Source organism: Gobio gobio (genome assembly GCF_949357685.1).
Source record: "Gobio gobio genome assembly, chromosome: 2".
Taxonomy (NCBI): Eukaryota; Metazoa; Chordata; class Actinopteri; order Cypriniformes; family Gobionidae; genus Gobio; species Gobio gobio.
In genome coordinates, this window is record NC_137098.1 from 27,391,268 (window position 1) to 27,407,417 (window position 16,150).

The 16,150-nt window shown below is 40.5% G+C and overlaps 1 protein-coding gene across 3 annotated transcripts in view; it reads left to right on the forward strand.

Moving 5' to 3' along the window:
- Nucleotides 1-10,895, forward strand: part of brms1 (BRMS1 transcriptional repressor and anoikis regulator) — a 63,179-nt gene extending 52,284 nt beyond the window's left edge. Inside the window, exons 10-11 of one of the 3 annotated variants that reach the window (XM_079810804.1) lie at nucleotides 9,674-9,782; nucleotides 9,890-10,895. In XM_079810804.1, coding sequence (XP_079666930.1) covers nucleotides 9,674-9,782; nucleotides 9,890-10,007 — 227 coding nt within the window. In that variant the 3' untranslated portion in view covers nucleotides 10,008-10,895. The remainder of the gene's footprint in view (nucleotides 1-9,673; nucleotides 9,783-9,889) is intronic. The other 2 variants (XM_079810805.1, XM_079810806.1) reach the window with 2 other exon arrangements.
- Nucleotides 10,896-16,150: the final 5,255 nt, after the last annotated feature.

Here is a 16,150-nt window from a genome sequence, read left to right on the forward strand (position 1 = left end):
ATACTCCTCCGAGGCCATTGTTTCGATCATCGCCAAACTCGGTCAGCATGAAGAGAACATATCCAGGATGCTAAATTGCGAGCGGATTTTTGATATCTCAAATGGTTTGGCCGTGGCGAAGCAACGAATTTATGGCGAGAAAAGGGAAACAGGAAGTGTGTTATAACGTCAGCAAACATTGACTGATTTGGATGAAACTTCAGCTGTGTGTTCGTTGTAAGAGGCCGATCACATGGATATGACTTTTGTGAGTCAAAGTTATAGCGCCACCAACTGGCAGCAGGAAGTGTGTCACTTTCAAAAATGCTTTGAATCACCATCTTATTTTCACCCCATTTACTTCAAACTTCATCAGTATAATGTGAAAACATGACAGACAGAGACGTATGAAATGGATTCCTGAAATTTCAAATACTGTTGCCATGGCAACGTGTCAAAGTTTAATAATCTTTTGGCTGTTTTGAGGCTCTTAGCATGCTTGAAATTGCTTGAAACTGCTTGAAACTCAACACACACATCAGAGATGTCAGTCAGTACACATTGGTAAAGCATCAGAAATGGGCGGGGATGAGGGCCTCTCTAGCGCCACCTTTTGACAAAAGTGGGGGGGTTAGTTTTATCTTCAGTCACCAAACTCGGTACATATATTGTTCTCTTCGAGCCGGACAACTTTTTAATTTACAGTCATTAGCTCCGACCAACAGGAAGTCAGATATTTTGGTTTTAAGGTGAATTTTTGGTTAAATCGGGGTCTGAGTTTTTACGTTCTCCTCGTAGGCGATTTATTCAATCTCCACCAAACTCGGTCAACATGAAACAAAGATACGGAAGATGCTAAAATGTGAACGGATTTTGGATATCTCAAACGGTGTTGCCATGGCGAGGGATTAAATAAGGACAAAAAAGGGGAACAGAAATTGTCTCATATCTTGTAAAATCATATTTTGATTTCAATTAAATTAAGATTGTATGTTTGGCAATTGAACTTAGATTAATTTTAAATGACTATACTATTTTTCAGATGAATATATATATATATTTTATAAATATTTATTTGTATAATGTATTGCGCCTGTGTGTGCCCTCCCCTCAATGAACACAAGATGGCAGCATTGTGTTAGTTTTGAAACAGGATAAAAAAAAAAACATTCCATCTCTTCAGGGATTTGTCTGTGTGTGTGTGTGTGTGTGTGTGTGTGTGTGTGTGTGTGTGTGTGTGTGTGTGTGTGTGTGTGTGTGTGTGTGTGTGTGTGTGTGTGTGTGTGTGTGTGTGTGTGTGTGTGTGTGTGTGTGTGTGTGTGTGTGTGTGTGTGTGTGTTAGGGCTGTGCAATTAATCGAATTTCGATTTCGATTTCGATTTTGCCTCCCAACGATCACCAAAATAGTATAATCGAGAAAAAACGATTATTTTGCCATGTTCAGTTTTGCAAGAACACTCTTATTTTGTCTTGCGTTCTGAATGAAACGTGCACGCGCTCATCCGCCCCTCCCGAAGCCACAAACTTTCTCAGATCGTGAGTCTCGTGTGCATATCATAAGCTGGAATTTAAAAACTCGGCGCGAGTAAAGATGGCAGAAGGAGGGCAGTTACAGCAGCGTTTGCTGAGCGAAAAAGGCAAAACCAACTCCGTTGTCTGGCAACATTTTGGCTTCGAGGAATCAGACGACGAGCAGAAACATGCTACGTGCAAGATTTGCTACATGGCAGTGGCTGCAACGTAAGGGAACACCACAAATTTGTTTAACCACTTGAAAATTAAACAGAGTGACCTATGACAATCTAATAAAGAAACAAAAACTGACGAGAGCAGGGATGCCGTGTAAACGTCCTTTTTTCCCCTCATATTTTTTGTAAACTTTGTTCAATGCATGCGAGTGCTGCCGTATGTTCGAATATATCCAGTCATTTTCACCGTCTTCACCCGGGTTTAGTGCCAGAAGACGCGAATGAGAAGCCGCGCGCTGTGAGAAAATGTATCTCTGTGCGCTCATCCGAGAGCGCGCACACGTCTCTCAGCGCGCAAATATTGAGTTCTCTTTCAAGTCTTGCTCTTGAACGGACAAACTCACACAAAACGTATGTCAACATGTCCATCTTGATGAGTGTTCTAGCAGACATAGTCTTTATATGCCTTAAGTGAACTTTATACAGTCGATAAAGACGACGCATCTCCGATCCGGATTGAATAGCTTTTGTAAGTTTAATAGGATTCATCTTTAATTTATGCACTCAAATATGCAATGTTATTTTACATTTGATACATTTCTGTACCTGAAAACTAATGTTAGACGTACCTGGAAAGCATATCTAGCCGAACCATATTGTTGATCTTATTTATTTGTGGTTATCATTTTTACGTGAATACTTTTATACTTTGATTTGAATATATGTTATATTATTTATTTTAATAGTTCAAAAAGTACAACAAATGTTACAATTTCAATTGAATTGTTGAAAGGTGTATTTTTAATAAATACAACACATTCCCAAAGTCATGTGAAATAATCGTGTTACATAATCGTGATTTCAATATTGACCAAAATAATCGTGATTATGATTTTTTCCATAATCGAGCAGCCCTAGTGTGTGTGTGTGTGGACTGGTAATCCCTGATGTTGGGTGCTGCCCCTTTAAGGACGTTGTTCCGGTGAGCCCAAGTGATGTGATCGTGCAGGAAGAAGTGCAGGGAAAAACAAACTGAACTTAGAGAACTGAGTGAGAAAGCCATGTTGATCTCAAATGAAGATTTGAACATTTAATAATTCAAGCTAAAACTATTATCTTACATTATATTCCCAGCGTGGTGAGTAGTGTTATGTTGTTTAAGTGTTGTGATGGTTTGTGTATCACTATGAAGATCGCTATTTGCGATTAGCGCCTAAACGCCTATATGTTATTTGTTTTGTTTTAGACATTTACAGTTTGTATTGCCTGTAAAATATGTTGCATTTAGTTAAACAAAGTTTAATGCTTAGTACACAAAGCTGATGTTACAATGTTTTAGAAACGTATTTGGTGATGTGAACATTACTAGATAATAATTGTGAATTGTTTTGTGTTTGCAGTTTGACCACACACGCACACACATAAATGTGCACAAATACTCAACTAAAGTACCACCAAACTCGGTCAACATGAAACGGAATGACTATACTATACTTTTTTAAGACCTTCTCAAAATATTTAAAGACCTCATCGGCGATGAGAACTACTGTTGAGCAATAAAATAAAAATATATAATCATAAGCTATAACAAAAATATATATTAAATTAGGTGAGTGGATAGTTAAAAAAATTTGCAATTACAAAAAGTAATTCTTGAAAAAACATCTCTGGACTAATTTTATAAAATCTAAAAATGTTAATGAAAAGGTACAAATTACTTTGTGTTCTTATTAAATACATTTATAAAAAAAACTATTTATATTTAATTTATATATGAATGTAAATAATTATATGGGCCTACACAAATAATATAACATTTCAAGATTTATAGTTTATTGTAAACGTAATGTGCAGCTCTGTAAAGGGGCAACAAATATATGATAGATACGTGAGAACAAGATTTTTTTTAATCATCTTTAAGTGCACAAAACTATGAAAATATATGAAGGCGTGGCACAATGCGCTTATGCGCATCCCGGGTGCAGAATGATGCGCTTAAAGCAACATGGAGTCAGAGGGCGCAGTGCAGTGCGAGTGCACATTAAAAAGTTCACGGCATAAAGAGACGATGAGCGTTGAGCGCACAAATCCTAGTCTACTATGTATATCGGTCGGTTTCTTCACAGTTTTAAATTCCGGTTATTGTGCGTGTGATGCCTTGTGTTGTCACCCGGGTAGGGAGCACAACATCGTTCAGAAACCGCTTGTTAAACTCCAGGAAGATAAATTATTTTATCTGCATATCAAGTATTACAACGGGAATATATCATCTTGGAGTGAGCTTTACCGAGCAGCTGACTGACTGTAACCAAACACGACGCGCAGTTTGAATGCTGAACGGAGAATGATGGACAGCTACAGCGGAGGAAAGACATTCAGCTATGGAATGGCTTTAGATGACTTTGTACTAGCAAATCATAAAATACTAATAATGATTGCTGAAAGATCATGTGACAATATATATTTCTGATGATTATTTAATTACCACGACATGCCTAATCTGAGCAAGTGACTGCCTGTCTTGAGTTTTGTCGACAGACGGAGGTGGCACGAAATGTGACGGAGGCGGCCGCTATGCAGGAAAAACCATAGAAAAACCCTGAGGTCATTGTTTAAACTCATCCTACTCCAACCCGGAGTCCACAAATTTACATTTCCCCATTTCGGAGTCTGTTTCGCAACGTGTGGAGGGCGACACATCACCTAACTGCGCATTTCGCAAAATACGTGACATCACCCATAGACGGTATGCGCGCCCGAGCTGATCTCACTGACATATCACTATTCAGACAGGACTAGTTTTTGTAAATTATATTTGAGTTACAATTCTCATCACCCAACATCTGTGATTTCAAATATATTCAAAATAATGTTTTCAGAGATTGAAGTAAAAAAAAACTTTCTCCCACCATTTAGATTTTATTTCTTTTTGTTGTTAAAATCTTGTGAATCTTGTTCAATGTGCAGATTGCCTCTCTCTCAGTCCTTCCCCTCCCCCCTCACTCTCAGGCTCACCCTGTGTGTGTGTGTGTGTGTGGGGTCTCTCTCTCACCCTGTGAGTTTGTGTGTGTGCCTTTCTCTCTTGATGATGATAATTTACCCCTTTCATATCATAGACTATCACAAATAACTATCACTTGTGAATAAGTAAAAAAAGAACTATACAAATACCTTGAATTAAATACTGGCCTTCTGGACTTATAACATTTTGAGCAGGAAAAGATAACTTTTCACATATTTGAAAGAGATCTATTTCATCCCATGACATTAAAAATCATCTACATTTAAATTACATCATGGGTGTGGCTTGTGGTGATAGTGGCACCAGCTGCTGCAGTAAATGTGACATATTCGAGCGATTTAAAAAAATTATCCTGTTTAAATGCATATTGCCTGCAGTGCACAGTTAAGCTGATGCCACCGGCGTGGCGGTGCCACCGGCTTGGGCCCGTCATCGCTGCTCGCAGCTTTAATTAACATATATTATTTCCATAACAAGTACTCTTTAAAAAAATATCAAAGTTTACTTCTTTTTCACAAGGGTGTATACATCTTTGTATGTATGTATTATACGACCAAGATGGCGGCGCGAGTAGATCGCGAGGCTCAGCGTCTCTCCAGATTCTGCAATTTTGCGGTATTTTTCTTGTTCATCTCGGGTCTGTTCGTACAGAACAGTTGTGCTTTTACATCGTACACCCGTTGTGAGCTTTTGGATATTGGTTTGCGAATTTCCGACAGTTTTATGGACAATCTTCAACTCCTTCCTGAGATCGCTAGGACGCCCGAGGCGATGCGCTCTGCCCGGCCGGGCGGAAGTGCTAGAAGGCGGCGCTGTGATCGTAAACAAAGGCGGGGTAAGCGTGGAGGTCTAAGAGCTAAGCTAAGGCTAACTCCTTACCGGCTCTCTTTACCCAGCATTTTCCTTGCCAATGTACGATCGCTAGTGAACAAAATGGAGGAGATTCGACTCAGCATTACACACAGTAAGAAACTTTTGAACTGTAACGTCCTAATCTTCACTGAAACCTGGTTAAACAGCGGAATACCGGACACCGCTATTGAGCTAGCGGGACGCCACACACTCCGGGCGGATAGAACACTAGATGGCTCCGGGAAGAGCAGAGGGGGTGGATTGTGCATTTATATTAACAAAGCTTGGTGCACAAACTCTGCTATTGTTGGGAGTCATTGTTCAGCTAACCTGGAGTTTCTCATGGTTAAATGTAGACCGTTTTATCTACCGCGGGAGTTCACCTCCACTATTATCACTGCAGCCTATATTCCCCCGGATGCTGATGCCAAGCTTGCTATGAAAGAACTTCACGCAGCCATCAGTAAACAACAGACTGATCACCCGGAAGCTGCGTTTATTGTTGCAGGTGACTTTAATCATTCAAACCTAAAGTCAGTGCTACCCAAGTTTCACCAGCATGTTTCCTGCCACACCAGAGGAAACAAAACCTTAGACCATGTTTACACAAACATGGCTGGCGCTTACGTTGCGACACCCCTCCCCCACCTGGGACAGTCAGACCACCTCTCTTTGTTTCTATCACCCAAATATTCACCCCTCATCAACCGTGTGAAGCCATCAGTAAAGACCATCAAGGTGTGGCCTGCGGGGGCAGACTCCACACTCCAGGAAAGGTTTCTAAACACAGACTGGAGTATGTTTGCTTCTCAAGCCACCAGTGGCGCTCACACGGACATTGACTCATTCACTTCCTCTGTATTGGATCATATCAATACCACCATCGACAGTGTTACAACCCAGAAACAGATCACCACATACCCTAATCAGAAGCCTTGGATGAACAGGAAAGTTCGACTCCTGCTGAAGTCACGCAATACTGCCTTCAGATCAGGAGATGCACAAGCCTACAGTACATCCAGAGCTAACCTGAAGAGGGGCATCAACAAAGGCCAAGCACTGCTACAAGCTAAAGATAGAGGGTCACTTTTCCAACTCTGACCCTCGACGCATGTGGCAGGGCATCCAGGCCATCAGTGACTACAAACCCACCCACTCCACCCTCGCAGCCACTGATGTCAACTTCCTGAACGAGCTAAATTACTTTTATGCTCGTTTTGAAAGAGACAACAGAGAAACTGCCACCAAGCTCAAACCCTCAGCTGACCACCCACCAATCACACTCTCCTCCACAGATGTCTGCAAGGCACTGAGCCGGATCAGCGCACACAAGGCTGCTGGACCAGACAACATCCCTGGACGTGTGCTCAGGGCATGTGCGGAGCAGCTCGCTGGGGTTTTTACAGACATTTTCAACCTGTCTCTTGCCCAAGCAGCTGTACCGACATGCTTTAAACGCACTTCCATTGTGCCAGTGCCGAAACACTCTAACCCGAGGTGCCCTAATGACTACCGCCCTGTAGCACTCACACCCATCGTCATGAAGTGCTTTGAGCGGCTGGTCCTGGAACACCTAAAAGACTCTATACCATCCACATTGGACTCACACCAGTTTGCCTACCGCAGCAATAGGAGCACAGAGGATGCCGTTTCCATGGCACTGCACTCTGTGCTCACCCATCTGGACCATAAGAACACGTATGCACGCATGCTGTTTGTTGACTTCAGCTCAGCATTCAACACTGTCATCCCATCCAAGTTAATAGCCAAACTTGGAGACCTGGGCATCAACACTTCAATGTGTAACTGGATTTTGGCCAGCCACAGGGCTGTGTGCTAAGTCCGTTTCTCTACTCCCTCTTCACCGCCGACTGCAAGCCTGTGTATGGATCTAATTCCATCGTCAAGTTTGCGGACGACACTACGGTGATTGGGCTCATCAGCAACAACGATGAGACTGCCTATAGGGAGGAGATCCAGCACCTGGCCACATGGTGCGCTGATAATAACCTGCTCCTCAACACCACCAAAACGAAGGAGCTCATCGTGGACTTCAGGAAGGAGTCAAGAGGCACACACGACACCATCCACATCAATGGAATGGCTGTTGAACGTGTCTCCAGTTTCAAGTTCCTGGGGATCCACATCTCGGCGGACATGTCGTGGACGACCAACACCTCCAGCCTGGTCAAGAAGGCTCACCAGCGCCTCTTCTTCCTGAGGACACTGAGGAAGAATCAGCTCTCCTCGGCCATCCTGGTGAACTTCTACCGCTGCGCAATAGAAAGCATCCTGACCAACTGTGTGGCAGTATGGTATGGGAGCTGCTCTGTTGCGGAGCGCAAGGCACTGCAGCGGGTGGTGAAAACTGCCCAGTGCATCACAGGGACTCCACTACCTGCCATCGAACACATCCAGAGGAAACGCTGTCTGCATCGAGCTCGCAGCATCCTCAAGGACTCCTCTCACCCAGCCCACAGACTGTTTTCTCTCCTGCCCTCCGGCAGGCGTTTCAGGATCCACCGGACCAGGACCAGCAGACTAAAGAACAGTTTTTTCCCCAGAGCTGTCTCTTTATTGAACTCAAACCCCCGTTGATCCACTTCCCTCATAAACTGATAACTCTCCTACCTCACATCTTCCTTCACTTTGTTATTTGCACTACCGACTGTTTATCACAGTAACAACTGTTTACATATGCATCTTGCACTGCCATATCTTAACTGGATTATGCTCATTTGCACTGCCGACTGTATTTATAGTACCAATGTTTACATTTGCATTTTGCACTGTACTTCTAACTGTAATATGCAACCACTTTCCACTGCACTTTCCACTTTTTTTTTTTTTCCGGATAGCTCTGTCCATCATTTATTGCACTACCCTAATCCACTGCTATTCCTCATATTAGCCTAGCATATTATTGTATACCTCTATCTGTAAAATTCTGTTTATAGTAATAGCCATCTGTATATTGTATTCATAGTACATATTCACCTGTAAATTCTGTTTATAGTAATAGCCATCTGTATATTTATTCACTGTACATATTCACCTGTAAATTCAGTTCTGTTTATAGTAATAACGTCTCTCTATTTATACATATTTATACATATTCAGTACATATCCATGTCCTGCACTTACGCATCCATTGTATATCCTGCACTTGCTGCTATTGCACTTCTGGTTAGACCTAAACTGCATTTCGTTGCCTTGTACTTGTACTTGTGTAATGACAATAAAGTTGAATCTAATCTAATCTAATCTAATCTAATCTACTGACAACCAGATGCAGTTTTCATTTGTTTATTTAAAATTTTGAGCAAGTCAAACTCTCAACTAGTTAAACTCAACACTAAGGGCCCTATTTTAAAGATCTGAGCGCATGGTCTGAAGCACATGGCGCAGGTGTACTTGGGGCGGGTCAAATCCACTTTTTCTCTCCAGAGAGAATTCCTTTTATTTTTAATATTTAAAAATGTTTGTGTGCTGCTGAGCGTCCCAGTGTGTGTAATAAGCAGGTTACGCATGTTGTGCACCCGCCTATAGGCACATATTACTAACGCCCCCTTTAAATAACACAAAAAAAATACTGCACTATTGACTTGAGACCAGGTTTTTGTTGGTCAATGGCGCAGTCTGTTTCAGTGACGCTGGACGTGAAAATGATAACTGGATGTGAAAAAGCATCAGGCTAAAACTAGCAAAAAGCACTTGCGTCGTGCCTGGTGTCACATAGCGCCGGGTGTATGACAGGGCCCCATTTCTTAATACCTACCTCTGAAACCCTAACCAGGATGACACAGTAAGCTTTCAGTGACAAGCTGTTTGATTGCCCACCATGAACATGAGACAATCAAAATAGATGATCAGACGATATTTGATGTATAGCGTTCTCCTATGTGAAACTGATTAACAAAATCTGTCACTCATCTCTTGTTGTGGTCACAGCTAGTTCACACAAAGACTCTTGAACGCTTTATCATGTCATGTCTGTGAACCAATTTAATGACAGCAATTTCTAGACAGCCCTTTATAGTCATAAAACGTCTCAACAATAGAGAGTCGGAGCATTACGAGCTATTAAAGCGTAACATGTTGAAGGTGGTGAGCGTGTCTGTTTGTGTCTCAGACAGGCAGGTGTCCGTGCGATGTGAAGATGGGGCTCTCTTCTATGATGGAGAGAGATTCTCCAAAGGCAGCAGTGTCGTTCTAGAAGTCAATGACAACAGCCCAGCACAGTCAGTAGAGCATAAGACACAAGACCGCATCTGTCTTCGCTTTGGCTTTGTTTGCAATAACATTTCGATTGAAATGGTCTCCCTGTTTTCTTGTGTGTTTCTCTTAGGGTCATAATAACAGGGATCAGCGCAGGAGAGGTCTGGTTCAAGCGCACAGATGGCACCAAAACCAAAATCTACGTCTCCCAACTTCAGAAAGGCAAACATGCCATACGAAAAGCTTAAAGAAGATAAACGTTACACTCAGAGAGTGTGTGAACCTTCCCTTTAATAATTACCAAATAACACACAAATGTACCAACACCTTTAGAAAAGCTTATGAAATCCAATCTAATGCTATGCACTGGTGTTGATCAGAACGGAGGATGTGTATTATGTGTAGTGACTTATGATCTTAGATCAGTTTTGGCCTTTCAAATATTTCATAATGAATATGATAAGGTTGATCTGGTCCCAGATCAACACTGTTAACATTAAGTAGGCAATTTCTGGTGCAGCTGATTTTTAATTTATACATACACAACATGCACATTCAAAACCTGTTGACCAATTGCTAATAGATCATATGAAGTCTTTCTGCACCATAATACTTTGAGTTCCTCACACTGAATATATCCATAATGCTGACCGAAAATGAAGTCTGATACAAACTCATTATTATGGGTTTGTTTGTTTGTCTTTGCCATTTAAAATGGTTATAAAAGTCCATTTAATGTACACTAAAAACACCACGGGGCAGAAAGGACTGCGTTCACACATCAGATCTTCTCTATCTTAAACCGCTTCTTTAAACTGATCTTGGATGTGCTTTTAATAGCTAAAGGTTTGTATTTTAGAAGGAAGCAGGATCAGGTCTCAGTGAAAAGCACTGTCTGTACCTAGAACGCAGGAAAACACAATCAAACACCTTTCATTGCACTCAGAAAAACAAGAGATGTAACAGATTTTTTCCCAGAACATTTTGAAAGACTATTGTTTTAATCATCGTATTTATAGACATCTGTAAAGTGATCTAAACCAGAGGGTGCTTATTAAGACTTATTTATGAAGTGTTCAAGATAACCATGTATTTATAACAAGAAGCATTATTAAAATCTAAAATTTTATTACGTTTGCTGTTGAATGAGTCGTTCATTATAAAATCTTGCTGGACTGTCAGAGGCTGAAGGTGTTTATTTTAAACATGTACCGCGTGTGCCCTCTAGGGGGCGCTGTAGTGTCACTGCTTTTCCATTAGTGCTTTGCTTTTAGCCACTAGATGGGACTAAACCCTAGCGTAATGAACAGAAGCACTAAAGGGAAAACAAATATAATCAACGGGGGATAGAAAACTCGAGATGTTCTAAAATTAATTTATACATTTGAAAATTAAAAACTCAAGCCCTGGCGTCATCCAAGTAGAGACTCTTCTGCTTTCAATCATTGGGTCGTTGAAACTTAATGAATATAACGATTCAAGAGTCTCTGAGTGATTCGTGATTTGTAGAGATTGAAGAGGCGAAGCTGCGCAGACTCGCGAGGAAGAGGTAAGGTCTTGTCTCGAGGATTTAAGGTGGACAGACATTAGTTGCATGGAAATAGGTTGGTCTGAACCATAAATACACTGAGACTTATAAAAGATACACTTGATTATATTCCCAATATAGCACAAACCTTATTGCGAACAGTTTTTTGTCTACATTAGTTAACATGAACTGCACTTATAAACCATGTATTTATCTTTGTTAATGTTAATTTCAACATTTACTAATACTTTATTAAAATCTTTCTAACATAGTTAATGCACTGTGAACTAACCATGAACAGCTGGACTTTTATGAACTAACGTAAACAAAGATGAAGTAATGCTGAACAGAGGTTCATGGTTAGTTCATGTTAACTAGTACAACCGTATTGTAAAGTGTTACCAAAATATCTTATAATGCAAACTAGTGTCATACTTGCACTTGAAGATATAGTCCCTGATAGGTAAGCTATGTTAATTGTGGGTGTTGCACATTAATATATACAGAAGCATGGCGTTGAGCCTGTTTTTTTTGTTTTGTTTTTTTTGTGTGAGTGTGTGTGTGTGTTCATTTTATTTCAGTAGAACACACATCTGATTTCAGTGGAATTAGATGCGTTTTTGCCCACAGAATAGCATCTACCTGACAGCAACTGTCCAATCATACAGCTAAACCTCTGTACCTTGATTGTTGCTGTCATGTCTTGTAGCACTGTTGAAAAATGTATAATTTACCAATCAGTATCCTGAACAGCTTATGCTTTTTATACTTTAATCCAAAAGGTGCTTCCTGCCATTTTATAAAGGTTTTACCACACAACCCTTCACTCCAAAGGCATGTCAACTTATGCAAAATGATTCTCTGGCATAGACAGGTGTGATTACACTGTAAAAAGGTCAGGTCTCCAATTGAACATTTTCTACTGACCTATCACATCTAAATTTTTCAGTTGGCCAAATTGAATTTCTGTGAATTTCATGAAATTTAATTCACAGAAATTAAATTTGGCTAACTGAAAAATTTAGATGTGATCGGTCGCTAGAAAATGTTCAATTGGAGACCTGATTTTTTTTATAGTGTACCCAAGAAACCAGTGATATCTGTCAGGTAGGACAACAAGTCTTTACAGCGCCTTTAAAGAGATAGTACACCAAAGAAGAAGGAAAAATCTGACATCATCTTCTCACCCTATGTCGTTCCAAACCCAAAAGACTTGAGATAATCTTCAGATCACAAATGATGATGTTTACTGTATGTATATGTGTTGACCAGTGATGAGCCAAAACATTACGAGCAGTCGCAGGTGAAGCAAATATCTCTGATCATCTCCTAAAAAGGTCTGGTTAGATTACGGTAAGCAATCAGTTCTGGTAATCAGAGTGTTGGATGCTGGAGAAATGGGCAGCAATAAGCGACTTTGACAAGGGCCAAATTGGTATGGCAAGGCAACTGGGTCAGAGTATGAAATGGCAAGGCTTGTGGGTTGCCATCAGTCAGCAGTGGTGAGAATTTACCAACAGTGGTCCTAGGAGGGACAAACTGGTGACAGGGTGTTGGGTGCCCAAGGTGCATCGATGCAGGAGAGCAACAACAGCTATCCCATCTGGGCCTAGCCAACAGAAGGTCTACTGTGTCACACAAAATTGTAATGGGATTGGGGTTATGGGAGTTATGTGTCTTAAGACAGTGCATCACACTCTTCTGCAAAGCTGCAGACCAATCAGAATGCCTAAGACTCAATTCACATTTATTTGTATAGTGCTGTTCCCAATGCATATCGTTTCAAAGCAGCTTTACAGAAAATGCATGTGTCTACATTACAATTTAGAGTGACTTGTTATCAGATGTGACCGTGTCGAAGCTATGGATTTCAGAAATGTACATATACAAATCACACAGTTAGCTGTATTAATAAACAATATATTAATTTAAGGCAGAAACAATGAGCTCATTGCAGTAAATAATACATGATATATAGAAAAAGAAATTTAGCATTGGTTCATGTTGTTCAAGATGACCCCTGCTCACCATCGCAGGAAATGGGCAAGCAAGTGGCAGAACTGGACTGTGGAGCAGTGGAAGGAGGTCGCCTGGTCTGCTGAGCCCTTAGTTCTTTACATCACAGGGACAGCCGTTTACGTGTGTGCGCCATTTACCCGGGGAACTGATGCCACCAGGGTGCACTGTGGGATGACGACAAGCCTGAGGAGGGAGTGTGATGCTCTGGGTAATATTCTGCTGCTGGGAAACCCTGGTGACTTGTGCCACCTACCTAAACATTGTTGCAGACAAGGTACACCCCTTCATGACTGTTGGAAGTGGCGTCATTCAGCAGGATAATGCACCCTGCCACACTGCACACATTATTCAGGAATCTGTAAGCATCTGTCGGATGTGTTGGACCAACAAATTAGATCCATGGTGGCTCAACCTCGCAACCTAAAGGACTTGACGGACCTGCTGCTAACATTTTTACACACATATTTACACACCTGCTCTCATGCACATTTCATTCCTGAACAGACAAGAGAGGTAAAAAAGGGAAAATCCTAAATATAATTTGTCCCTTTGTTGATCCTCCAGTTTTTTTTAGCCTCATTACATGTTCTGAGCTCCCCATCATTCATATGAGCACTGGGGTGGAGAGGCAGAGCAGAACGTACAGACAATCCAGCGAGCGGAGCGGAGGAGAGCAGGCTTGACAGGGTGAAAACAAAGCCTGGGTGATGGTACTGGACGTGGGCAGCATCCAGTTAAAAACACTCGAGTCAATCAGAGTCTGTGTTTATTAGCACTCCTTTCTCTCTCACTCTGTTCTCTGTCCCCCACAGTTTTCATCTCACTCCTTCACTTCTATTTGAACATTTTCTGTTCATCCATTCTGCTCTCGCCATGTGTTTTTCTTTCCCAGTTTCTTTGGCTACACTAAATATCCTGCTGTAAAGACAGTCTTAGATCAGCAAACCTGGTTTACTGCTTTGGTGAAAGTATCATTCGATATATAAAAGGTATTATCTGATGCTGTAAGCAATTTTTTTTTTTTTTTTTTGTCTTTCCAACCTGACATATATTACTGGTGTCCTAGGGTCACAACTGTCACAGTGATAGTTCAACTAAAAAAGAAAATGCTGTCATAATTTACTCACCTTCATGTCATTCCATACGACTTGCATGATCTTCTTCTTTGGAACACAAAATGAAAGTTACAATGAACATTAACAGGGTTCAATGTTGTTTTGACTTTCATTGTGTGGGCAAAAACTGATAAAACATTCTTCAAAATGTCTTTGTGATGGAGAGACTGTGGAGCAGCCTTCCATAACCATAATTTATTGTGTTCATAAAGATGTTATGTATTGTCCATTTTGTAATGTTTATTAGGGGATTCGCTTGAGTGTGGTAAACTGCAGCCTCAATTGTTTATAGAGAGGAGTAGGTGCTGTTTTTAGTATCTAGCACAGGGGTGTCCAATCATGCTCTCGGAGGGCCACTGTCCTGTAGAGTTTAGCTCCAACCCAAATTAAACACTATATATATATATATATATATATATATATATATATATATATATATATATATATATATATATATATATATATATATATATATATATATATATATATATATATATATATATATTAGGGATGCAACAATACAGTTAGTCCATGGTTCAATACATACCTCGGTTTTTAACCACGGTTTTCGGTTCGGTTCGGTTCTGATGGCTTGTCACATACATTTTTTGTTATTCTATTCTTAGGCGACAGGAACAGCAAGAGGTTAAAGAGAAAAAAGACAATTTTTTTATTGCAATACTCTTTTTTATTTTACTTAAAAGAATTGAAAAACCTTACTTAAACTTAAAGCTTTACTTAAAAAAAACCTTGTACACATTCCTAGTGTATTGTATAATATAAAATAAATATATATAAAGATTTACACTGGCAGCTCAGTGCAGTACAGCAGCATTTAAGTATGAAATTGAATGAATGAATGTAAAAATAAAACACTATATGTTGTTCAGTATTGGGATGGAGGCAAATGATATAATTTGTAGAAAAATAATTAATTAAATGGGAAACCGAAAAAAACGCAATTCACAAGCGCGTATTGAACCGTGAATGCCGTACCGAACGGTTCAATATTATATTGAGAATTGTGGCATCCCTAATATATATAAATATATATATATATAGATATATATACAGTGGCAAGAAAAAGTATGTGAACCACTTGCAGAATCTGTGAAAATATTTTACATAATTTTTTTTTTTACATATAGTCCACAAGACAAAAAAATTTGAAGGAAACACGATGCATTAAGTGCTGGGGGGTGAAAACTTATTGAATTCAAATCAATTAAATGATTGTTAGGCTGCATTAACTAGGTCAGCCTGAACCGGGAACACTTCCCATAACACCTGATGTACTCGTTACATAATAAAAAGAATGGCATCTAATGCTAGTCTCTCTGTTTATCCTGAGGTTTACTGCAGTCAGCCGGATCCGGGCCGGATCCAGATCAGATTGTGGACCTGCGCCCAGACATGACCAACGCATCCCTGAAGTGTCTGCAGAGACTGTGTCAATTAGTCTCCCCCTGAAATTGCCTCACCGACACGGCATCCTCAATAAACCCGTCTCCGGCGTGATGACTCCGATCTTTCGAATATTCCTATTTAAAGGGTCATGAAACCTTCTCACCTTCGATTTGAAAAGGCTTCCAAAAAGGGGCGTGGTCGACTGCGAAAAGGTGGGAAGGGTATTGTGTGGAAAGAGGGAATGGTTTGCATAAATAGGGGAATGTCATAGGCGCATTAAAATCAGCGAACCGGCAATGCACAGACACAGGTGACATGGATA